This window comes from Dipodomys ordii, unplaced genomic scaffold, assembly GCF_000151885.1.
Source record: "Dipodomys ordii isolate 6190 unplaced genomic scaffold, Dord_2.0 Scaffold165, whole genome shotgun sequence".
Taxonomy (NCBI): domain Eukaryota; kingdom Metazoa; phylum Chordata; class Mammalia; order Rodentia; family Heteromyidae; genus Dipodomys; species Dipodomys ordii.
The window spans coordinates 2538279-2564231 of NW_012267381.1; the positions used below are offsets into that span (position 1 = coordinate 2538279).

The 25953-nt window shown below is 48.7% G+C and overlaps 1 protein-coding gene across 1 annotated transcript in view; it reads left to right on the forward strand.

Annotated features, from left to right (window-relative positions):
- The window catches only part of Wnt9b (wingless-type MMTV integration site family, member 9B), a 26136-nt gene extending 3245 nt beyond the window's left edge, over positions 1–22891 (forward strand). Inside the window, exons 3-9 of the mRNA XM_013033242.1 lie at positions 33–142; positions 282–490; positions 13173–13201; positions 13443–13563; positions 15487–15743; positions 17370–17635; positions 18673–22891. Coding sequence (XP_012888696.1) covers positions 33–142; positions 282–490; positions 13173–13201; positions 13443–13563; positions 15487–15743; positions 17370–17635; positions 18673–19146 — 1466 coding nt within the window. The 3' untranslated portion in view covers positions 19147–22891. The remainder of the gene's footprint in view (positions 1–32; positions 143–281; positions 491–13172; positions 13202–13442; positions 13564–15486; positions 15744–17369; positions 17636–18672) is intronic.
- Positions 22892–25953: the final 3062 nt, after the last annotated feature.

Sequence of the window (25953 nt, forward strand, 5' to 3'; positions counted from 1 at the left end):
CCCAGCCCGCGCCCGCCTCCTCTCTCCCGCAGTCGGTGCCTCCGCACCGGGCCCGCTCCCGCAATCGGTGCCCCCGTGCCGGGCCCGCTGCCGCAAACAGTGCCCGGCCTGCGTGCGACCCGCTCCCGTCACCCCTCCGGCTGTAGCAGAGCCAGCGCCCCGCACCCCAGTCCTCTGTCCCCGGGTCCCGAGGAGGCCTCCAACTCAGACCCTCTTCCCGTCGAGATGCAACCGGGTCGGAGTTCGAGTTCCGAGCTTCCTTTCTGGTTTTCTGGGCTCAGACTCCCACCAGTCTAGTCTTCCGTGCCCTGGCCCTGCTGGGCGTCAGACTCCTCCAGCCCGAACTCCGCGACTCCGCGCGCACGCCCGCGGTCCTGGCGCTGCCCGTCCAGGCGTCCTCTGCGTCCCATGCCCGCTCTGGACCCTCACTCGGCTGCCCTGTCTCTGCTCCCCTCTCGGGCTCTGTCCAGCCTTCGCCTATCTCCTTGCGGTGCGGGGGATTTGGAGGGCTGGGCGGATGCGTGGGGGGGGGGTAGATAATGGGGACCCAGGCAGAGCTTCTGGATGACCCAAAGGGTATTGGAGGCGCGCCGAAGGTGGGGAGGGAGGGTGGACTGAAGACACGGGAGGAACCGTCCGCTGAGGAAACGATCAAATCTCAGAATGCACCTGGCGTCGGGTGACTTCTCGGGAGGGTGGACCTGGCTGGAAAGAGGGGGTGCCAGTTGAGAGGCTGGAGAGTGTGGGGTGGGATCCAGGAGGGGGAAGTTGGGAAGGAAAGATAGGGGGCAATTGTCTCTGATCCTGAAAGACAGGCACTTGGCAGGGGTGGGGTGGTGGCAGGGATCCTGGATCCGAAAGCATCTTCCTCATCTCCCCCCAAGGCTGTGACTTTAAACCTTTCCTCTTTTGGTGAGTTTCTCCCCAAGTCAGGGCGAGGTTCACCGTGTGATCACATTCTAACCAGCTACTGATGTGGCAGTGGTTGCTTCAGGGGGGCCACAAAGAGGGCACTTAAGGTCTGAGGAGCCCCTCGCAGGCCAGTGTGTAAGGGCTGTGAACTAATTTCCAGGTCATGACCCTCTGCACTGTAGGCAATAGTCTCCTCTGAAATATATGGGCCCGGTGTTGGGGGAGGGATGTTAACTCTAATCCTATCTCTGGGCCCTGGTTATGATGACCTGAGAAGAAACTGGGCCTCAGTTTCTCTTGGGGCTCAGGTTGGAGTTGATGTGTGATCCCCCTCCCCCGCCACAGCAGTAGACATAGATGATGTTGCTTGCGGAGTATTTCAGGCTAGAATGAGCTACCTTTCTTTCAGCAGGCAGAATGTAATGGACAGGGCACAAACTCTGAGTTCCATCCTGCCACTTTCTTGCTGTGTGCTTTTGCCGTATCACTTAACTGTTCTGTCCCACAGTCTCTGATGCGGAGCTCAGTGCCTGTTTTGTAAGAGGATGGAGTAAAGATATGAAAGCGGTGGCCCATACCTATAATCCTAGCTATTCAGGAAGCTGAGACCTGAGGATCACAGTTCAAAGCCAGGCAGGCAGAAAAGTCCATGAGACTCTTATCTCCACTTAACCACCAAAAAGCAGGAAGTGGAGCTATAGTACAAGTGGTAGAGTGCCAGCCTTGAGTGAAAAACGCTGAGGAAAGCACCAGGGCCTTGAGTTCAAGTCTCAGTAACCCCCCCCACACACACATACAAAAGTTATGCAAAGCATAGTGAGTGCTTGACCCAAGCTTCTAGTGATTATTAGCATTAAAGAAACCAGTACAGTATCCAGGTGTCTCAGCCTTGAGACGTTTCTGAGCCAGAATGGAGAAGGGAAGGACATACACTTAGGTATTAGCTCCTTTCCACAATTCTCTTGTTTGCTTGAGTTTTCTGATTAGCAATAGGAGAGAAGGTCAGGTAGGATGAGAATAGGGGTTCCAGAGCTCCTGGACCCCTTAGCTGGAGTGTTAGAAGAAAAATGAGTTTTTAGTAATGCTCAAGATTAGAATGGGTTTTGTGTGTATGAACAAGAGGTTGCCTTGGAAATGAGAGGGGAGATGGCCAGTCTGCCCCATGGTCAGATCTGTGAGATGTGAGAATGGGAAATATCTGTTCCAGATTAGGAGCTTAGCTAGATAGAACTGGCAAGGAATACTAGAGCCACCACCCCTCCAGTTGGGAATAAATTAAAATCAGAGCTTCATGTTGTTAGCTGTTTGACCCCAGAATAATGGACAGGATTCAGCCAGGGCTATCATTCAGGACATCCTCTTGTGACTCAGTTGTTCCAGCTAGGATCAGGGTTCTCAGTTTTCTACTGGAATATTTTTCCTCTGGAAGAAATCTGATATCACTTTCGTGAGAATGTAAGGCAATGTGCTTTGTCCTCAATGCATTTGAAGTATCATTTCTAATTATCACATAGAGAGGTCTAGTTTATTACCCAGTGCAAGAAAATTTGACTCTTGGGAGAGTGAGATCAATTTTCTTGAGGCAAACCTTCTTTGAATCTTGACAGCCTTGAAAGTGCTCTACCACCTCCTTTAAGATGGTTAAGTATTCCCAGGCTTTCCATTTCCCCTTGTGTGTAGTTACTGAGATTTCTCTCAGAAATGGAGTTTGGGCTCTGAGAGGCACTGGTTCTCATATTCTTTTGGAACTTCAAGCAGTCAGAAGGAAGAGGAGGAGAAAGGAGAAGAAAGGGGGGAGAAGGAGGCAAGAAGAGGTTAAAAATAAAAGACAGTCACATGTAATTTTTCCTATTTTTCAGATGAAGCAAAACCTCTACTTCCAAACCTGTGAGCCAACAATGGCTTCTTCCACTCCCCTACCTTGCCCTGGTACCAGAGTTTGAACTCAGAGTTTGAGCTTGCTGTGCTTGCTTGCTCAGCTAGCACTCTACCATTTGAACCACATCTACAGCCTGCATTTTGCTTGTTAGTTTGGACATGGAGTTTCACAGATTTTTCTGCCTGTGCTGGCTTTGAATCTTGATCCTCCAGATCTCAGTCTCCAAGTAACTCAGATGTAAGCTCAGTGGCTCAGGTGTAAGCCACTGGAGCCCAGCATCTCTGCATGAACCTTCAATCTAGGTGTGTAGTTGATGATGGTGACATAGGTAGTCTAGAAGTTAATCCCAGCCTAATGAAGGATTTATTTATGCAGCCTCTTCTCTACGGGACCTGAGGCCTGTATGGTGTGGGCAAACGGTTTCCAAAGAAAATGGATCATCAGAAAAGTCTAGTGAGTCACCTGGTATCACAGTGTGAGCCTTGTGCTCCATGCCCTACACGGAGTGGTCCTCTCCTTAGCTACCATGGACCCCAGGACACAGCAGCTGTGGAGGGGTTGCACAGGGAAAGAGCTGGAGGTTGGTCTGCACCCTCTGCTCCTTTAACTCTCTCTCATATCCTTCTTCTTGACCCCAGAGGAAGAGCTCACAATGTGCGTCTCTGCCTACAACAGTGGGACGGGAACATGGAACCCTGCCTGGCTGTCAGGAGGTGCTCAGAGGATAGCAGGAGGTGGCTAGAGCCTCAGAAACCACCAGCAGCTGTGCTGGGAATTCGCTTTGGGTCCATCCTTTTCAAGCTTCCTATCCATCTTAAAGCTGTGTATGCCCATCACACCCAAAGGTCAGCAGGGTTAAAATGTCTGCCCCAAGTCACAGAGCCAGCGATAGGGAACACTTAGATTCGCATTACAGAGCGTTTTAGTAGAGTTGTCCAGCTATCCAGACAAGGACATCTAGTCCTAGAAAACTGTAGACTTTCAGTGCCAAGAACAGGTCTGTTAGGGTTAGGGGACCTTAGAACTTCCAAGGTGCTAAGAATCCTGGGGACAAGTGACTTCCTGATGAAGGACAACACAGCAAATGCCCAAGAATCAGGCAACCTTGGTCCCTAAGCTCTAGTTCACCTCCTGTCACTGTAGTATTTGTGGCACTCTCTGTGAGCCTCGCAGGGCCCAGTGTATCCTGGTCTCCTTACCAAAGAAACAAGACATAGCCTTTATTTTTCCAACTTACTATTGCACATATAAAATTTATATTTTAAATAAGCAGCTTGGATTTTTACAAATAGATACACCTGTATACACACTTGAAGTGACCAGAATTTTTTTTGATCTTTTGTGGGGCTTGAACTCAGGGTGTAGGTACTGTCCCTGAGCTCTTTTGCTCAAGGCTAGCACTCTACCACTTTGAGCCACAGCTCCACTTCTGGTTTTCTAGTGGTTAATTGGAGATAAGAGTCTTATGGGAACTTTTCTGCCTGTGTGGGCTTCAAACCATTATCTTCAGAGCTCAGCCTCCTGAGTAACTAGGATTACAGGCTTGAGCCACTGGCACCTGGCCAGAATTATTCATAGAACATTTCTACTGCTCTGAAGGATTTTTTTCCTGAAAAAACTCACTCCTCTGCTTTCTGCTTATGTAAATGAGATCATATGGTCTAGAGCCTTTTGTGCTTAGATTCTTTTGTTCAATATGACATTTTTGAGATTCACTCATGTCATTGTGAGTATCAGTGGCTCTTTCCTCCTTATTCTTGAGTAGTAGTCCATTACATGGATGGGCTACATATTCTTTCACTGATTTCTGAGTTGATGCGAATTTTGGTTTATTTCCAGAGTTTTAGATATTCCCAGTATGCAACCATGAATACCTCTTTTATGGACATTTCTCCATTTCTCTATCAGGGCCTAGGATTGGATTGTTGAATCCTATGGTAGGTGTATGTTTAACTGATCAGAAGAAATGACTGAACAGTTTTCTAAGATGTTTATGCCATGTCACATAGTACTATATGAAAGCTCTAGTTGCTTTCTATTCTTGCCAATTATAGACAATTTTAATAGTGGCCATTTTAGTAGGTATGTATATTGACATCTCATAGTGGTTTTAAGTTGTATTGCCCCACCAGTGCATGGTGTGTTGGATGTTCTGACATGTGAATATTGGTTAATGGAGTATCTTTTGTTGTTGTTGTTGTTGGCTGGTCCTTGAGTTTGAACTCTGGAGCTGAGCACTGTCTCTGAGCTCTTGTGCTCAATGTGAGCATTCTACCACTTGAGCCACAACTCCACTTCCAGCTTTTTTGGTAATTTATTGGAAGTAAGAGTCTCACAAGCCTTTCCTGCCAGGGCCGGCTTTGAACCACAATCCTTAGATCCCAGCCACCTAAGTAGCAAGGATTATAGGCATGAGCTGCTAGCACCTAGCTGATTTAAGTTGTTTGTTAGAAAGCAGTCACAACATTTTATCCCTATCTGTGGCTTGCCTTCTCATTCTTATTGGTATTTTATGGAGAAAACATTTTTTTTGTCGGTCTTGGGCTTGAACTCTGGGCTTGGGCGCTGTCCTTCAGCTCTTCAGCTCAAGGCTGGAGCACTCTACCACTTGAGCCACAGCGCCACTTCCAGCCTTTTCTGTTTATGTGGTGCTGAGGAATCGAACCCAGGGCCTCATGCATGCAAGACAAGCACTCTACCACTGAGCCACCTTCCCAGCCCGCTACCCATGAAATTTCTACCTACTCAAAAGTTGCAAAGATTTTTCTCTAATATTTTTTCCAGAAACTTTGTTTAGCTTTTACACCTAGGTCTAGGATACATCTCAAGTTTGTGTGTGTAGTGTGAGAGAGGGATCTGGTGTTATTGCTTTTCATATGGCCATCCTCTTGGAGCACCATTTGTTGAGGATGATCTCTTCTCCAATGTTATCTTTATTGCAATTCATTTTATCTCCATGTGTGGGTCTATTTCTGAACTCTGTGTGTTGTCCCACTAATATTTGTGCCTACCCTTGTGTCAACTCCACATCGTATTGATGATTGTAGCTTTATAGTAAGTCTAGGAATCAAGACCTGTAAATTCTCTAACATTGTACTTTTCCAAAATTGTTTTTTTTTTGGCTATTTATTCCTTTGTGTTTCCACATAAATTTTAGCATCAACTTACCAGGATCCACATGAAAGCCTGTTAGGAGTTTGATTGGAATTGCATTAAATCTATAAGCCAATTATGAAAGGTTCACATTCTAACAATATTGAGTAGGCTGATTTATAACTAGGCCATAACTATTTAGGCTTTGTTTCCCTCAGCAGTGTTTTGTAGTTTGGGATGTGCAAGTTTTACAATTTTTTAAAAAATTATTTTTGTTTTATGTATTTAAATAGCATCATTCTTATTTTTCTTCTTTTTAGAAATTGAATTGACTCGAGTAAAATAAGGTAAGAGGAAAGAAAGAGCAAAAGTTTTACTGCTTTGAGGAATGGATTAAAAGCCAAATATCCCTGATAAGAGTAATTGTGTCTTTAGGGAAGAATTTAGGTCACTTGTCTCTGGTTGAGCTGTAATCTTTGAAAAGGGTTCCAGACTTGGGCCCAGGGTCAACCAGCCCCCTTAGTGGATGGTGGTGAGGTTGCTGTGGTTGAGGTTGAGAAAGAGAAGCAGGAGAGGAGGCGCTCTGACCTTCCAGTCCCTCCTCTGTCTCTTGCATAGGTAGGGATGCCTCTTGTACTCTATGTCCTCAAGTCCTGACTTGTTAGCTAGTGTATTATGGATGCACATCTCTAGTTCACTCATAGTTCTCTGTATGCTGGGGGTACAGTTGCCAGCTGTGCCCACCCCCCTCCTTCAGTGAATGTCTGCATGGGCAGTACCTCGTCTTTGTTGTGGCCCTTTTCCTTTCCTTGGACCTCCTCTGCTGTGTCCATCCCATGTGTTCTTTTATTTATTTGTGTGTTTTTTTTGCTCTATTTTGAATTTGCATTTCTTTTTTTTTTTGCTGCTGGAGTCTCTTGCATACCCCCCACTGAGACACATCCCAGCCCTAATATTATATATTTATTTTATTTATTTTTTGGTTAATATCTATTAGCTTCATAAAGGGGTTTCATGATGATATTTCTATGTATGCATGTAATGTATTTTGATAAAATGGAATTCACCCCTTTATTACTTTCTTTTTGTGTGTGCTGGTACTGGGACTTGAACTCAGGGCTTGAATGCTTGGCCTTTTCAATCAAGGCTGATTTACCATTTGAGCCACACTTCTACTTCTGTCTTTTTGTTGGTTAATTGGATATAAGAGTCCCTCAAGGTTTGTCTGTCCAGCCTGGCTTCAAACCACAATCCTTAGATCTCATCCTCCTGAGTAACTCGGATTACAGGCGTGAGCCACTGGCATTCCACTCAAGTAGAGTTTTAAGAAAAGACTCAGGCCAATTTCTTAACTGGTGCTGGCTGGGTATCAAAGGGAAACTTGGGTATCCAAGCACAGCATGTCCCCACAGATTGGGGCCCAAAGGGGACTGGCCTGGCTTTCTCAGTCCCAAGGTCAGCACCTCAAGGAAGCTGCATGACTTGAGAGCTCAGGGTCGGAGTGACCAGGGCTAGATGGTCCTGAGGTCTGGCACTGGGAAGAGCATGCATTATGGGTCATAGTCTCAGAGCTGGGCAGGTTCTTGCCAAGCCTGCCCCCCCCATCCTGTCTTGCCCAGCTTGGGAAGGTTTGTGGGATGTTAGGTGGCGACCACTGCAGCATGTGACCAAGGCCATAGGAGGCTGAGCGAGAGCTTAGACCACACTCCTGCCCAGGGTTGAGCACCTGAGAGATTGATGCAGCCAACAAGTGTCTGAAAAACATCTGTGCTGAGGGAGGAAAGGGCCAGGGCTGGGGAAGGCAACCCCAGAGGATAAGAAGCCATGGCTCCACCAAGGAGTTACAGACAACTTGAGAAACTGTCCAGCCTTGAAGAGGCTAGTAGTACTATATCCAAATAAAGTGGGAAAAGACATAGAAAGAGGATGGTTGGTGAGCAAGGTAGAAGTGAATAAGCAACATTATCTCTAAGCTATTTAGGGTAAATAAGCAACATCATCTCTAAGCTGTATAGGGTCTCAGGACTAGCTTTCCTAGTCTCTATCTATCTATTTTGGTCAGTCGTGGGGCTTGAACTCTGAGCCTGAGTGCTGTCCCTCAGCTCTTCAACTCAAGGCTAGCTCTCTACCACTTGAGCTACACTGGTGGTTTATTGGAGATAAGAGTTTCACAAACTTTCCTGCCCAGGCTGGCTTTGAACCATGATCCTCAGATGTCAGCCTCCTGAGTAGCTAGGATTTACAGGCATGAGCCACGGCACCTGGCTATTCTTTGTATTTTGTATTTTAATTGTGTGTGTGTGTGTGTGTGTGTGTGTGTGTGTGTTGGTGTACTAGAGCTTGAAACTCAGAACCTAGGTACTGTCCCTCAGCTTTTTTACTCAAGACTGAAGTTCTACCACTTGTACCACTTCTGGATTTTTGGCAGCTAACTGCAGATGAGTTTCACGGACTTTCCTGCTTGGGCTGGCTTCGAACATGGATCCTTAGATTTCAGCCTCCTGAGTAGCTAGGATTACAGGTGTGAGCCACTGGTGCCTGGCCATTCAATGTTTTAAAAGCACTCTAGGTAGGGGGTATGGCATGAAGAAAGGCACAGAGGGTGGGCTGAATTAGACATGGCAGGAGGACAAGGTAGAGACTGGGTTGAGGAGACAGGTCCTCTTCTTGAGCTGTGAGTCCAGATGATCTAAGGTGGAAATTCATTATGATTCTGTTCCAGAGGGATCCACTCTATTCCCAAGGGATCTTCTCTCGATTTCATTCCTCCCTGGGTATCCTGGACTACTCTGGCCCTCAGGAGTACTCAAGGTGGTTCCCTGGTTGGCTGGGAGGTTTCTGCTTTGTGTGGAAGTCTGTGAGCTATCCTTGGGACTTACAAGAGGACAAGTAGCTTCTGTGGTCCAAGACTTCTTTTCCCAGAGCCTGTCAACTCTGGGATGGTTTGTATCCCTGAGTGAGTGTGCAGAGGGTAAGGGTTGGCTCCTCCCAGGGGAAAGGGGGCCAGAGCCCAGGAGCACTTAGAGTCTGCTAAGCTAATGAGCTGGTAAACTTGCCATGGTTAAGTGACTTGGCTATAGTCACCAGACCAGGAGCTAGGACCCCATGGTTGGGGCAGAGCCAAGTGTGTGTGTGTGTGTGTGTGTGTGTGTGTGTGTGTGTTGAGAGGGGGGGAACGTATTCCTCATTGGGAGATATAGCCCTTTCTCTACAATGCCCTCCCGTGTCCCTGAAGCTGCCTTTCTCCTGACTCAGGGCTAGGTCTGTGAACCCAAGAAGCTGGGAAGGCTTTTCTTAAGGGAGTCTAGCCCCTGCCTTTTCTCTGATGCTCACTACAGTGAGTCCTTTTCTGGTCCCCCTCTTCCTGATCCACCCCTTTGGCCTTCCCTCTGTCCTGCAGAGTAGGTTCTCAGGCACTGGTATTGTGTTAGACTCTCACACATTTATATGGATAGACAGGCCACTTCTGTAAACTGCATTTGTGACTTTTGGCAGAAAGGAGATTGAGTCCAACTAGGAGGAAAGTAACCTTTAAAACAGAGGCTCTTCCTCTTCCTCCTCGGGGTCTCACCTCCAGGACTGTGCAGAGAGCTCCTAGGAATTCCAACCAGTTTCCTTCTCTTCAACTCCACCTGTCCTGGATTCCCACCACCCACCACCTGAGACATTTGTCATGGCAGTCGCTGATTTTGCGTTCCTGCTGTATTATGTTGAGATGTGAAAGTGGAGACTGCCAGGCTAGGTAGAACGAGGAAAACCAGGGCACATCCCAGCCCTGCTACTATCACATTGGACAAAAGGTCTTCCATGAACTCTCTGGGCACCAGGGACCTATCCATTTGGCAAACTATTTGTCTTCCTGCCCTCTCCACAGCACAACAGCTTTTACATGTAGGCCAGGCGTTCCTGCAGGGAAGGGCTCTGTATAATGACCCTAGGGTTGTCCATTTGCACCCAGCCAAGGACCTGGGAAAAGCTCATAAGCCAGACTTACAAAGGCAAGGAATCTTTCTGCTCTGGACAAACTGACATTGGGGACCTTCTGTGGCCACTGTACCGGCTGAGCCATACATGCCAGGGACAGAAGGCTTCCTCTCCAAGCTTTAGCCTGAGCCTGAGCAGAGGCAGAGAGGCAGAAGGAAAGGAGGGAGGGGAAGTGTTTCCTGCACAGATGCTGAAATCCTGAGATTGTTGAGATGCAGAGCATGCTGGCTGTGTGGCTGGCTGCCCACTCAGCTCAAGCAACTTCTCCCTAATGCCATCCTCAGTGGGCAGCCTGGGCAAGACAGGAAGTGGAGACAAAGCCCACAGCTGGGCCAGACTCTTTTCTTCAGAGCTAGATGGGATAGGGGATGGCATCTGGGTGGATGCCAGAGGAGGGGATGGGCAGATTCCATCTCTAGGGTGGAGTCCTGGAGGTCGGGAGCTGAAAGGAGGGAGTTTAGGGAACAGGCAGGTAGGAAGTAGTGAGAGATCTCATGGCTGTGGGTGGACCAGTCTGGAGGCTGATAGTGAATAAAGAAATGAATGGGCGAGGGAGAGGGTGGGAGGAGGGGAATGGAGAAGTTGGCAGAAAGGTAGGAAACAGCAACTGCCAACTTGGCCAGGCTGTGCCCTGAGTATGTCTTCTTGGAGCAGGCCTGAGGTGACACTGAATCTCTCAGAGGAGAATGGGATAGAAAGATGGGGTAAGCCTGGCACCCCTCAGTGTAATAAGGGGAGGGGAGAGACATCTGGATGGGGAGACTGGCCAGTGGCTGGGAACTTTCCCTGGAACTGCCCCCTGCTGGGGAGAGGTGGGAGTGGAGCATGGAAGGCACAGGTTGGGGTGGGGGTGTGAGGGGATGTAAGGTATAGGGGCTCAGTGAGGGCCAGGGAGGTGGGCTGAGATGCTTGAGAGGAAAGCACAAAGGGAGCATTGACCATGCAAATGGCCCTGCAGCGGAAGCCAGTTATCATGAGCATCTAATGGGGTTTCGCAGGGCTGAGGCCAAGGCCCCAGGCAGCTCAGGCTTTCCTGGTTCTCAGGCAGCTGCCTTCCGTTGGCATGAGCTCGGGTGCCAGTCCTAGCTCCTGACCCACTGGTCATAAGTCCAGACACACTAGCATTATTGGGTGCCCCAGTTACTACCCACCTTGTCGAATGCTACCTGCCCATCCACATCCTGGCACAGCCTCTACTGAGACTGTCAGGCCTCTGGAGCAGAAACAAAGGCTGGGGCAGGGTTGGAAGAACAGCCTGGAGGAAGGTGGTGGAGGGATTCCATGGTAATGAGAAAGCTCTACACCTGCGACTCTTCCCCCAGAGAGCCTGGAGCATGCCTATGTCAGAGCTGAACACTTATTCCTGCTCCAGGCCTCTGACACAGGTAGGACAGAATTGGCAGGGGCCAGCTTGTCACCGAGAAGGTGCTGGGAGCTCAACTACTAGTTTTTCTTCAGGAAGGCAGGCCCTTCGCAGCTTTTCTCTTTCCCCTACTCCTAAAAGAGCTTGGAGGGATCCTGAGTCCAACCAAGTTCCCTCCAGACTGTCAACGTCCAGAGGCAGGACCATGTCCTTGAATCCAGCACAGGCCATCAACCTGACTTAAGTTAGATCTGTGGATGAGGACAGTATGGGAGGGGGAGGGGGAAGGAAGAGCCGGCAGTAGACAGAAGGGATCTGGGGGTGAGGGTCTTGGAGAAGCCTCATCTGCTCTATTTAGTTCCTGGTCACTAGTAAAGCTGGCTGCAGTGTGGCTGGGAGTGTCTGACCACAGGGCAGTGTCTTCCTAAGAGCCCCATTCTGTGTGGATTCCTGAGATTAACAGAACCCACTTGAACTTCTCCAGTTGTCTGTCTTACCTCTCTAACCCCCTGGGGCTCAGCTGACATGTAGGTGATCAGGATTTTGATAAGGTTAGGGTTCTTAGGCCTGGCATATAATAGCCTGAGTTTTCTTCCATGGGAGGGGACTCCGCACAATAGCCAATGAGTGAGCTGGAACCTGAAATGCCCAGAATTCTTCTGGGATCCAAGACCCTTCTCTGGTAGATGAGAAAGGTGTGTGGAAGAGAATTCTTTAGCACCATTTAAGGAAATGGATTGAGTAATTTTCTTTTCAATTCACTGTCATGGTACTATTTCTACAAAGGGGATATGATCTAAAACTGCAACATAGAGAAAACATATAAAAGACATACTGGGTCCTGGAAGTCCTCTCAGGCTCTTTCCAGGCTCTGTGGGGACCCCCTCCCCCAAGACAGTGCCAGGAAACCTTCTTTGAGAGCAGCTCTGTACAGATCAGGGCCCAGTGCGGCCTGAGGCTTCTGTGCGGTTGGCTGCCTTTTCTGACCATTAATCACGACTAAGTGTCATTACCACTAATAAAATTAACTGACTTTATATTAGACTCCTGAAGCCATCAATCTTAAGGTCTATTACATTAAATTAAAAAGAAAAACAAGTGCCGTTGATGAGTGGAAGGGTGTTTACAAAGCCTGCCTCACAAGCGCAGCTTAGGGAATTCTGGTACTCAATTCTTTCTCCCATTCAATTTCTCTTGATGCTTTTGGTTAATTAAAAAAAATTTGTTTTGAAGAAAGGGTCTCACCATGTAGCCCAGGCAGGCCTGGAGCTTGTGGTACTCCTGCCTTAGCCTTGAGTGCTAAGATCACAGGCGCACACTACCTAGCTCTGACTAATTCTTTTTCTCAGCTTCCTCTATTTGCTTTCTGTGTGTTACAGGCCCACTTCCTCAAAGCAAAGAAGGGAGAGCATGAAACTGCAAGGTCTCTTCATTCAAATTCCAAAAATCCCAGAGAGAAAGGACTAATTGGCCTTGGTTGGGTCATATGATTATCATTGATCCAATCAGCAGACTGATATATAATGGTCAACAGAGACCATATAAAACCATGTAGGTAGAAGGAATGGTTGAGCTTAGGTGCCCACAATAGTAATTCAAAAGGCTCAGTAGTAGATATCCAAAAAATGGTAGGTATACTAGTATATATCACATAACACATAATATGTATAACATAATACATAATAAATATAATAATGCATTATGTTATATTATATGATATATAATATGGCTATAATTATAGTATTATGATTGGACTTTGAGGAAGGCCTTGAAGGATTTTTAGTCCATTAGCCAAAATTCTCATCACTCTTTGCTCTTCTCTGCTAATCAGTTTTTGCAATGGAGGCCCTACTTTCTAAGACACAGGAATCATTTGAACCACAGTTGTCCCTCACACCAGGGCTTCTGGGCTGCTGCCCCTTTTCTCCCTGTTGCCCCCAGACCACCCTCCATGCTGAAAGCCAGTGGAAGTGAGGTCTCCTGAGCTGTTGGCTGACCTCAGGTTCTGTTCTGGACCTGCCAAGGGTCAAGCTCTGAGGGTTTCCTGCCAGGCTGCAGGGAGGGGTTTGGGTGTAGGCCTGGTGGACTGGAAATTTACCCATTTGCCCCCAGATTAATGATTAACGGGCCCCTGCCCTCACCCTGTCTGGGAGGGGAGCCCAGGGCCAGGCTGGGCCAGGGGGAGCCGATAGCATCTGTCTCTGCTCTGAGGTTTCAGAGATATGCTCCACGCTGGGTTGGCCGCACCTGATGGATTTGGAATCTATGGGGCCCCTGAGGCCTGGCCAGGGCCTACACCCTCCAGTGAGGCTTCCTACTCCCCAGACAGACGGTGAGTGTGGCGTCCAGCCAAATGTCTGGCTGAGGCAGGTGATTCCTAACAGCAGAACAGTGCCCTTAGCTCAGTGGGATGAGGGCCTCTCTGACCACTCAGGGTGGTAGAGTGCTAGCCTTGAGCAAAAAAAGCTCAGGGACCAGGGCCAAAGCCCTGAGTTCAAGCCCCAGGGCTAGCACAGAAAAACAAATAACAATAACAAAAACCCTCCAGTTCCCCATCACGACACTCCGGTAAAAGGGTAAGGCATCTTACAGAGCGGGAAACACTTGGAAAACTCTAGCCAGTGGAATACAAGCCTGCCTAGCCAGTTACTATGGTTTCTACCTTATTTTTTTCTTTCAATGATCCCTTTTCATTTTAGCTTATTTTCCAACCCATGTCTCACTTTTTTTCCAGGTAGGTAAGGACCCATAATCCTACCAATGCCTACAATATAGCTGGGATCATAGGCACATATCAACCAAGCCCAGCCATTAGTTGAGATGAGGTCTTTCTAACTTTTGGCCTAGGCTAGCCTTGAGCCATGATCCTCTAAGTCTCCACCTCCCCAGTAACCAGGATTACAGGAATAAACCATAGTGCCCAGATGTGGCTTGTACTATTCATGTAACCCTTACAGCAACCCTGGGAGGAAGGGGTGGGGGCAGGATCTATATGTATTTCTATTGTTTCATAGAGGAGAAAAACAAACCTTCATAGATTACCCAGCTAGGAAGTGGCAGCATCAGGTTTACAATATGGCAGGCTGACTCCAGGATCTATATCTATGACTATGGATACAGAATAAAAGTCTAGGATTCACCTTTATCTTCATCCCACCATCTGTCAGCCTGCCTGCCTGCTTTCTTTCCTTTCTTTCTTTCCTTCCTTTCTTTCTTCCTTTCTTTCCTTTCTTTCTTTCTTTCCTTCCTTTCTTTCTTTCTTTCTCTTCCTTCTTTCCTTCCTTCCTTCCTTCCTACCATCCTTTCTTCTTTCTTCCTTCCTTTCTCCTTCCTTCCTTCCTTCCTTGCTTCCTCCCAAGCATCTATTTGTACTAGGCACCAAAAAAGCCACATGGTTGATTATCTATGTGGGATTTTGGAAACAAGCTAAGTTGGCATGAGCAAGGCAATGGGCATAAGCAATGATATAATACCAGGAAGAAAAGAATCCAGCCTTTGGCTAGGTATTTGCTCTACATCAGTACTCCCTTGTGCTCATCTCAAAGTGATGACTTTCCCTTTCAGGCAGTGGGTGACACTATTTCTCAAAATTTCCCAACTTTTGATCCTCCCTAATTTTTTTTTTTTTGTTCGTCATGGGGCTTGAATACTGGGCCTGGGCACTGTCCCTCAGCTCTTCAGCTCAAGGCTAGTGCTCTACCACTTGAGCCACAGTGCCACTTCCAGCTTTTTTCTGCTTATGTGGTGCTGAGGAATCAAACCCAGGGCCTCATGCATGCAAGGCAAGTACTACCACTGAGCCAACTTCCCAGCCCTGATCCTCCCTATTAAATGTTAAAAACATACAGATTTCCAGGCCCTACTCCAGAGCAATAGAATCAGAATTTCCACATATGAATCTTTTGAATCTTCTCTTTATTTGCTTGTTTTGTTTTTATGCTGCTACTAAAGCTTAAACTCTGAGCCCCATGCTATGGCTTAGCTTTTGTGCTCTTTATTTTTAGTGAACTATTTCAAATGGCCTTTCTAATTGGGCATGTCTGGGAAATCGGGTAGACAAGAACATACACTAGCATCTAGAAAACAGGTTTGAGGTTCTGCATCCATCCTTGTTTCAAGTACCTTAGTATCTGGAAAATGGAGATACAATCCTTGTCCCACAAAAGAATAATGAATAAAGTGCCTGGCATGTCCCAACCTTTGCCCTCCCATCATGGCCTCCAAGACTCACCAGCACCTCTCTCTCTTTCTCCAGCCTGACTGGGCGAGAGGTCCTGACACCCTTCCCAGGCCTGGGCACTGCGGTAGCCCCAGCACAGGGTGGTGCCCACCTGAAGCAGTGTGACCTGCTGAAGCTCTCCCGTCGCCAGAAGCAGCTCTGCCGCAGGGAGCCCGGCCTGGCTGAGACCCTGCGGGATGCTGCCCACCTGGGCCTGCTGGAGTGCCAGTTCCAGTTCCGGCAGGAGCGCTGGAACTGCAGCCTGGAGGGGAGGACCAGCCTGCTCAAGAGAGGTGAGAAGGACTGAGAGGGAGGAGGGAGGAAGGGAGAGTGATGAGAAGAGAGGGGGAACTGTGAAGAAGGAGACTAGGCGGGGAGGACGGGTGGGGGGCGCGGGGGTTATGTCCTAGCTATGCTTCCTTGGCAAGCTGGGCACAGCTCTGAGTGAGAAGAGCCTGGGGAAGTTATTGAGGGTCTGTTGAAGGCCAATGGTAACCCAACCTAAGGCAGAGGAGCAAGAAAGATACAAGAGAGGGAAAGACACAAGACCATTCCTGGAGGATCCCACAGACAAGACAGGTGGCTTCTAACCACCTCCCTCCCTAGGCCTCCTCCACAAGTGAACATGTAATATGTAAAAACGTGTGGACGGAGGCAATTCATAACTGACCCAAATGCTTGAGGTAAAAAACTTCCCTTGTGTACTCGTTCTTCTGTCTCTTTGTTCATCAAAAGAGGCCTCATTATCACTCCCCCCTTCCCTTCCATCTTGACTCTGCCTCCTCCTTCCTCATCCCCCATGCCCACCCTTCTATCTACGAGTGTCTCTGGATGCTCACAGTGAGTCAGGTTCTGTGCTAGATGCTGGAGTGACAGACAGACTCATCCTCCCTTGGAAAGCACACCTGGAAGCAAGAAGTCTTCTTGATACTCCATTGCTGAGGAGACAGAAATACAAAGCCTCTGGTCTCTGTGGATTCTTCCATGGAGGGGACTGGGGCAGAGCTAGTGTCTTTTTTTCCCTCTCTTTGGGGGGTCACTAGCCTTCCAGGCACACTGAAGGCCAGGAGACCAGGTTTGGACTGGCCACCAATAGTGAAGACACATCTGTGGTCATGGTAGTGGGTGTGATGTTTGGGCTGAGGCAAGTCATCCAGGAGAGCCAAGGCCATTCTGTTATGAGGTCAACTCCACAATGGATGGCAGAAAATGATATTGGAGAGACAGCAGGAAGTTCTAGGAAGCCCACAGGGCAAGATCTCAGGGGCACAGGGCCTGACAAATGGTTTGGTCCCATTTGTTGCATATGCACTCAGAATCAAGATGCCTGTTTAGCCCCTCTTCAGGTATCCAAGCCTCTTCTGTTCACATTGTAGCATTTTTAGCTAGTTCTGGAGTCTGTGGCTCCTGTCCTGCTGCCCTCTGGGGATCTAGTACTCACTCCATAATGGGATCTGGACGTTCCTTTTTTTGTCTTTTACAGTCAGTTGTGGGACTTGAATTCTGGGCCTGGACACTGTCCCTGAGCTTTCTTCCCCCCTCCCCCCCCAAGACTAGTGATCTACTACACTTAGAGCCACAGTGCCACTTTCAATTTTCTGGTGGTTAATTGGAGATAAGAGTCTCAAGGGCTTTTTCAACTTGGGCTGACTTCAAATCATGATCTTCATATCTCAGCCTCCTGAATAGCTAGTATTATAGGAATGAGCCACCAGTGCCTGACTTGGAAATTCCATTTTAATGGCAACATTCAGCCTGAAACCAAGTGGCATGTGATACTCACTCAACGCCTGTGTTCTGGAGTTCATACTTTCCCAACCTACCCACACCAGTACCCCCTTTACCTCCTCCAGCCCTCAGAGGACAGTAGGCCACCACGGATCTCTTCTTTCCTGCTGATGTCTGGGTGCCCCACACAGGTTTCAAGGAGACAGCCTTCCTGTATGCAATATCCTCAGCCGCACTCACTCATGCGCTGGCCCGGGCCTGCAGTGCTGGGCGCATGGAACGCTGCACCTGTGATGACTCCCCGGGCCTGGAGAGTCGACAAGCTTGGCAGTGGGGAGTGTGTGGTGACAACCTCAAGTACAGCACCAAGTTCCTGAGCAACTTCCTGGGGCCTAAGAGAGGAAGCAAGGACCTGCGGGCTCGGGCTGATGCCCACAATACCCATGTGGGTATCAAGGTGAGCACATTCCTGGCTTCCCAAAGTGTGGCCCCAGGCAGGGTGCAGAGCTAAGGAGCAAGCTCTATGACAGGCCAGCATTCTGGCCCTCACACACACACACACACATGCGCACACACACACACACACACACACACACACACACACGAAAGATAGGGAGAAGGGGAGCAGGGAAACTTAGAGTATGGTATGAGAATGGAGGGCAGTGGGTCTCTAGATCTATTTGGATGAGAAGGCAGGAAAGGCTTTAAGTCTTTTTTTCCCCCTGGTCCTGGGGTTTGAACTTGGGGCCTGTATCTGTCCCTGAGCTGCTTTGGCTCAAGCTCTACCACTTGAGCCACAGCGTCACTTCTGGCTTTTTCTGAGTAGTTTATTGGAGATAAGAGTCACAGACTTTCCTGTCAGGGCTGGCTTTGAACCGTGATCCTCAGATTTCAGACTTCTGAGTAGTTTAGGATTACAGGTGTGAACCACCAGTGCCTAGCATAAGCTCTAAGTCTTTTTTTTGGGTCCGGTCATGGGGCCTGAACTCTGGGCATGGGTGCTGTCCCTCAGCTCTTCAGCTCAAGGCTAGTGCTCTACCACTTGAGCCACAGTGCCACTTCTGGCTTTTTTCTTTTTGCTTATGTGGTGCTGAGGAATCGAACCCAGGGCCTCATACATGCAAGGCAAGCGCTCTACCACTGAGCCACCTTCCCAGCCCCAAGCTCTAAGTCTTTATGAAACAGAATCCTGTGTTCTGAGTCCTCATCCTTGAGTTGAGTAAAGCAGGGCTGCTGTGTTCCGTCATGCAGCTTGTATGGTCTACTAGAACTCTTGATCAAGGGAGAAGGTGTGACTGGGACCTGGTTCATGCTGCCTGCACCATGCTGCCAGCACTACATAGAGAAAGCAGAGCCTTTTACTAACTAGCACAAAGGCACCTTGTGGGAAAACTTGAGTCCAGTCTCTTCATTCTCCCTAACACTTTACCAGGGTTGACTCACTGTGACAGGCTTGGGTTACTGAGCAGGTCTCTACCTTGCCTCTCTTTCCAGGCCGTGAAGAGTGGCCTCAGGACCACCTGTAAGTGCCACGGCGTGTCTGGCTCCTGTGCTGTGCGTACCTGTTGGAAGCAACTCTCCCCATTCCGAGAGACAGGCCAGGTGTTGAAGCTACGCTATGACTCTGCCATCAAGGTGTCCAGTGCCACCAATGAGGCCTTAGGCCGCCTGGAGGTATGGGCACCTGCCAAGCTGAGTGGCCCCACCAAGGGCCTGACACCCCGATCTGGGGATTTGGTCTACATGGAGGACTCCCCCAGCTTCTGTCGGCCCAGCAAGTACTCTCCAGGCACAGCAGGCCGAGTGTGCTCCCGGGAGGCCAGCTGTAGCAGCCTGTGCTGCGGACGAGGCTATGACACCCAGAGCCGCCTGGTGGTCTTCTCCTGCCACTGCCAGGTGCAGTGGTGCTGCTATGTGGAGTGCCAGCAGTGTGCCCAACAGGAGCTCGTGTATACCTGTAAGCGCTAAGCTGCTGCTGCTGAGCCTGTGGCACTGCCAGGACTCCCAAGGCCCCTCCAGGGAGGCACACAGAATACAAGAACACACTGGCCTGCGCTGCTCACCACCCCTCCCTTTACAGACCCTTGCCAGCCTTCTGCTTCCCTCCATGCTTGGCGGCAGAGAGAAGCAAAGCCCTGCCTGGGAGTCTCAGGGTCCTTGACCTTGTTGAGGATATGGAGTGGGAGGGTAGACTGGGGAAGGGATGTGTAAGGAAAATAAGGGAGACAGAGAAGAGAGCAGGGGTGAGGTTGGCTGAGCAATGGAGGATGTCCTGCCATCTCCGTTTCTAGGATTGTCTGGAGCTGGAAGAAAGCAGAGGAAGGAGGCAGGGCAGCTGGGGCAGGTGTCCATCTAGGAAGCGTCAGTCCAGTCCTTTGGGCCTACCCAGAGGGTGGCGAGCTCTGCCTGCACTCCTCTGGTAGTTTTTATTCTGCTGAAGATGGCGGCGGGAGCTGGTTGTGCAGAGCAAGGAAAGTTTTCTGAGCTTGGCTGGACCCAAGTCAGATGCAGGCCCAGGAGCCCTGTGTCTTAGCTTTGACCTTTCCAGTTTGCCTTAATTAGGCACCCTTATGGTCTCCAGGACCATCCTGCCCTGCTCATTATAGAACCCAATACAGATAAGATGGGTGAGTGAGCCAGTCCCCGAGGTGGGCCTCAGATAGTGCATCTGAGAAGAGGCAGGGAGTCATAAAGACCTGTAATGGCAGCCTAGAGGAGGATGGGACAGTGCCCTGGTATCAGGAAGGGGTATGGCAAGCTCATTGTTTCTCCTTGCTCTGGAATATATTCTGCCAATTCCTGGTGGCTGGGGTCCTCCTGGCTAAAGTCCCCATACCTGCTGGTGACAGTGACATAGGAGAGCTGTCAGCTCATGAGCTATGATTCTGGTTATACATTTGCCCTCACAGTTGCTTATCTAACTCAGGTTTTGCCCTGGCTGAGACTTTGCCATGCCTGGCTCCTTAATGGCCTCCTTCATTTACAAATCAATGTACAAATTTATTTACCTGAGGAGTGGAAGTATTTTTGCTAATTTCTTGGCTCTTATGGCCATATCCAGTGCCCCCTTACCAAGGCCCTGTTCAGAAGGAGAAAAAGCTGTGTACATGTCCAGGCATGCACAGATGTGCACACCACCCAGCCAGGCACAGGCTTCCCACAGCGCAGATCACATCTTCCGTGGCCAGGACGAAGACCTCACTGGGGTCACTCTGTGGGAGGCCATGTTCTTCCCCAGAGCAGGGTTTGAGGCCAGCCAGGAGGAAATGACCTCCTTTGGGAAGTCCTTGGCCTCTTGGTGGCCTTGCCACACCCTCTTGTAAGCTTCCTTCCTCCCTGGATGCAAAGTTGCTGTCCCTCTGCTAAACCAAAAAACTTTGGAATCAGCCAATACTCAGCACCTTTGTGGATGCCAGGGCTGAAGCCATCAGCAGCCATAGGAGGGCCTGTGGCTCAGGGGAGGCCAAGGTTGCTAGAAGGATCTTCAGTGGCAGGGAAGCCACAGGTGACCTGAGATACCTCACTGGAATGACAGACATCACAGATAAATGATGTCATGGATCTCAGAAGCCGACCTACAGCTTGACAAGAGGAGAAAAAGAGTTGGGAGTTGGTTTTCTATGTATTCTTATTTTCACTTCATGGAGACTTTTGTCCTCCTCTTGTCTTCCGAGTCTTGTTCCCCTGTGACACCCTACTCTGCTCAGCTCCAGTTCAGCCCTGGGCAGAAGACAGCAAAGGCCCCACAGGCCAGAAGAGGCGTTTGGGAGCAATATCATCTATGGCCAACTGGGCAGGGGTACAAGAGGATAAACGACAGGCGTGGAGGACCCAGGTCATGGCTGGCCATTAACACTAGCACCCCAGGTCATTGGCCGAGGACAGACTCTTAAGGCCCTTGAACTTGTGGTTTCTGCTCTGTCTAGCCCTCTCTTACCCATTTTCCTTTCTCTTCCAGTTACCCCTAAAGATCTACCACAGCCCCGCTGGGGCCCCTAGGGATCCAAGTGACTAATCTCTCATTCTGCAGCCTTAGGGAGATGCTCACAGGGTATTTTTTTCTACCTCACAGATTATAGTTTTTAGGGCAAAAGAGAATAATTTATATAGCTAAGAATATATGGGAAACTATTTATGTTATTTATATGATTTCTTTATTTCATGGGCTGCACATGTGGGACTCCTATGTTTCCAGCCTGACCTGATTAGGGCTCCATGAGCTGGACACCGGGTGGCTGGAAGGGGGTGGGGAGGAGCTGTAATAAGCTCCTGCACCCCAGGATGGTCTTGTCTTATAGCTGGTGAGCATGTGTCCCTCCCTGGGCTGATCCCTGTTGGATTGGATCTGATCCTTATGACATCACTAGTGATTCTTTGCTCTTCTGGGTCCTGGGCCCCTTTCCTCTGGTCTGCAAAAGTGTTTTGCTCTTAATAATAACCAGAATGAGGATGACCCCACCTGGCATTTGTAAAGCACTTTCCATTTTCAGAAACACTTTTATCTCTTTACTATTTAATCGCCATTGATTTTCTCACTATTCCTGTGAGGGAGATGGGGCTACATTAGGGATCCACCTTCCAAATGGGCCCAGCGATCTAGCCTGTGCTCAAAGTCACATGGAAGAGAATCACTCAGTGAAGAAACAAGCACTGCAGGAGCCAACTTTCCCTTAACTTTGGGAGTCAAAACTTGGGTACCCCTGGAGCCTAAGAACCCAGAGAAGTGGCTCCTTTCCTTACTATGTGTAACCCTGGCCTTTCAGCTCCGGGTGGCATGCCCATATGTCCTACAAAAAGCGTCCTAGGTCTCCAAGACTGGAACTTTCCTGAAGGCCTGGAAAGATGAGAACCTCCATGGAAGTCATTTCAGGGAAGCCCTTTTTCACACATTATCTAAGATGATCCAGCTGTACCACTGGGCCCCTCCTAGTCCACAAGTGACTTTGGTTTGCTCTCATTTTTATTTGTCTTTTAAAAATGAATCATTCCCCCACTGTTTTCCTGGATTTTTTTTTCCTAGAAAAATCAACTATACTTCCAAACTGGACCCACAGTCAGCTAGTACGAGGGAACCCTACCAGATCAGAGGCATGGATGCTCCCCCAAATGCCCAGTGCTCCTGTCTTACCCTCCTGCCTGGCCTCTGTGGGCACATAGAAACTGTCCCCTGGTCTAGATGAGCCCAGAGGCCCTGACATCCTCCAAACCCGGCAGACATGATGACCACCCAGACTGTACCAGATCTAGGAATTCTGTCTTGTTTTCCCAAGTTTCTTTTCCCAATATCTGTGAACTTCCAATGCTTTTGACTCCAGGATGATAGTTTAGAATTACAGCAAGCCCACCTTATCTGTAGATATATCACAGGTGGATTTTGACCAAGCTACACACCATGCAGCTCATTTCATGTGGGGAAGCTGTCAGTCAGTCCCACCCACATTATTGTCACTCGTGTTTAATTCTGATTATGTGCAGCCAATAATGGTCTCCTTGGAACCACATACCCTTGGATGCTGAGAGTTCACAGTACAAGGGAGCTTTCAGTCACTGAGGGACATGACATTCACTCAGTCACTCAATGATTATTTAGGGTGAAATGCCAGGGGCCACCTTGGGTTCTAGGATAGAAGAGTTTGTAAGACCAAGTCCCAATCTCATGGGGTTTGACATTCAGGTGGGGGAAGAAAATAAACCAATAAACTATATGCTGTGATTTGTGCTTATTCCTGCCTGGTGGACACTCCCCTCCTTCATTGGTTAGGGAATAGAGGCTGTAAGATTCAAAGACTCCTGATTGCCAGAAGAAAGTGGTGGGTATCAGGATTTGAACACACAGCTGCTGACCTCCAAAGAATGGGCTCTTTCCTCCCCATATTTCTGTGTCTTCTCAGGTGCAGGGTCAGGTCACTCCATGCTATAGATTCTGAGTAAACTGAGGCAGGATATAATCAAACCCAGTTCACATACACTGAGTTAGGCTAGGTTGAAGCCAGAGTCTCTCCAGGAGCTGCTAAGTGTTTCCAGAGCTCTCACCTTTGGCTGGTGGGATGAGACAAGGCGGGAGCCTTCAAGGCCTCTTGGTCTGCTAGGAAAAACCAGGCCCTTTCTGAGCAAGGACAGCAGAGAGAGCTCACCTCCCAGCCCAGCCCTGTCCTGTCCCAGATCTTGACCCCTTCTGTGATCACATTGCCTTATGTGGGATCCCCAGAGAGGCAGGAAGTCCTGAGCGCCCCATATTTCTCCAGTCCTTACAAGTTTCTGCACCCCAGGGCTCCTGAGCCCAGCCTCCAGCCAGTTAGGAGCATTGATAGAGTCAGGTCCACACACAATGGCAGGCTCTAATTTCTCACCTGACCCTTGCCTGGTAGGCATTGCTATGAAAACTGAGGCATGGAATAGTTAAGTGATACACTGAAGACTCTATCACTAGCAAGTGGTCTTCGGTGTTCTTTCTACCCTATGCTGCCTTCAGACTCCTCCACCTCTAGCTGAGCCTTCCCTGCTCCTTCCCCCTAAACCGGTTCTAGACAGGCCCTCAGGCCTCTCCACCTTCAGCTGCTGGAAGCTGCCACTCTTCCTAAAGGAGCAGCAGGGCTTGTCGAGACAATCACTAGGTGGGCTCCTATCCATTCCTCACTCCAAAAACATCTAGTAATAGTCTCTCTCTTCCTTCCTTCCTTCCTTCCTTCCTTTCTCCCTCCCTGCCTCCCTCCCTTCCTTTCTTCCTTCCTTCCTTTCTTCCTTTTCTTTCTTCTCTTTTTTTCTTTTCTTCTCTTTCTTTCTTCCTTCCTCTCTCTCTCTCTCTCTCTCTCTCTCTCTCTCTTTCTTTCTCTCCCCCATATTTACTTTGTTGAACTATTTATGGGACATTGCTTTATCATGGGTCTTCTCAGAACAAGAATCTTCTACCACAGGGCTGGGAAGGTGGCTCAGTGGTGGAGTGTTTTCCTTGCATGCATGAGGCCCTGGGTTCGATTCCTCAGCATCACATAAGCACACAAAAAAGGCCAGAAGTGGCGGCTGTGGCTCAAGTGGTAGAGCGCTAACCTTGAGGTGAAGAGCTGAGGGACAGCACTCAGGCCCAGAGTTCAGGCCCTACGACCGGACCATGAAAAAAAAAAAAAAAGAATCTTCTACCACAGAATAAGGCTGTCACTACATGCAGTGGAAGGAAGTAGACCAGGACTTTTATGAAGAGCAAGCCTGGCTCATGATTTCAAGAGGGAAAATTTCTTCCCTTTGACGCTGACAAGATATCAGCACTGTCAATGTTCAAACTTCTCCAACTATTTCCATAAATGTCCTTTAGAACCTCTTCTCCCTGCCTCAGGATCGCCTCAGCACTTGGGTAGGAACTATTCCTTACTCCGGAGCAGACTCCAGCATGGTGTGCATTCTTGGCTTTGGTTGTTAGAAGAGCTCTGCCATATGTCTTATGAGGCATCTCTTACCTGAGGTTTGTCAATTGCTTCCTAAAAAATCAGGTTCAAGTTAACAACATTTTAGCATGAACCTGCTTGGGTGTGCATTGTCAGGAGCTACAGGATGCAATCTTGGCTCCTGATGGGTGATTAAATTGGATCACTTGCTTAAGGTGGTTTCAGCTTGATCTTCCCAATGTAGTCAGCTTTTTCCTGTTATGAGTCATGACTCATCTGTGAGTATGCTTGAGACTGTGGGACATATTATTGCCTTGCAACCTTTTTACCCAGCTCAGCATCTATGGGTGATTCTTGTCCAAGAGAATGGCCACGTACTGATTTTCTCATTCCATCACCCCTGCTATGTGTGAGGTATTCTTTTTTTAAAAAAATAAAGAATAGCTTCCTTTTCATCTCTATCCTTACAACATTAATTTTGCTCTTCATGATCACCCAGTGGGGAAACTATTTCCATTACCATTATACAGATGAGGAAACTAAGGTTCTGGAAGCTTAAAACATTTGCTGAGCGTCAGAGGCAGGATAGGCTGTTCTCCTGCCTGAGTTCTTGCCCACTGCCCTCTTGTATCTTCTCAGATTCTCGAATGACTTCACGCTAAGTGGAAGGTGGGGAATCTACCCTCTTCTAGTGGGGTTCTTGTAGCAAGTGAGGAAGGTACAAGTGGAGAGATCTATTTTGAAATCGTGAGCCATACTTGCTCTCCACTGCACCTGGCCATCCCACCTTGGACACTCAGTGCCATTGTCTCCTCAAAGCCCAAAGGACTCCCAGCCCTGTCAGCTCAGTGATGTGGGACTGCAGTGATCTCCAGTCCTGGAGTGACTAAGGTCAATTCCTCTGCTCCTCAGATTCCTGAAGGCATATGAAACAATCTCCCCACACACCCAAATCTTCAGATGGGAAATATGGCCCCCAGCTCAGTACTGAGCAAGCCTGGTACTAGAAGAAAGGCTTCAAAAGGCCAGAGTAAGAATGTGGGATAGGGAACTCACATTCAGGAAAGAGGTAAGTGGGGTCCTATACTTTCCTCTTCCCCTTCATTTCTCATTCTTTGGTTCCCATCCTCTCCCACTTGTCACTAATTGCTTATGTGGTTACAATCACTGACTAGTCACCTACTGTGCACCAGGATGAGTCAGGGCCTTGAAGTAACCTGGTAAAGAGACCTAGGTCCAGCCTTCAGAGAGGTCACAGACAAGGAAAGAGATTACTCATATGCAGAGATGTCACTGTGTGTGTGTCTGACCTCTCAGGCACTCCTGACCTGGCTATGTCCATATGTCCCCTTGTTTAACCAAGAGACCATAGTGTATCTAGTGTCTCACAAAAACT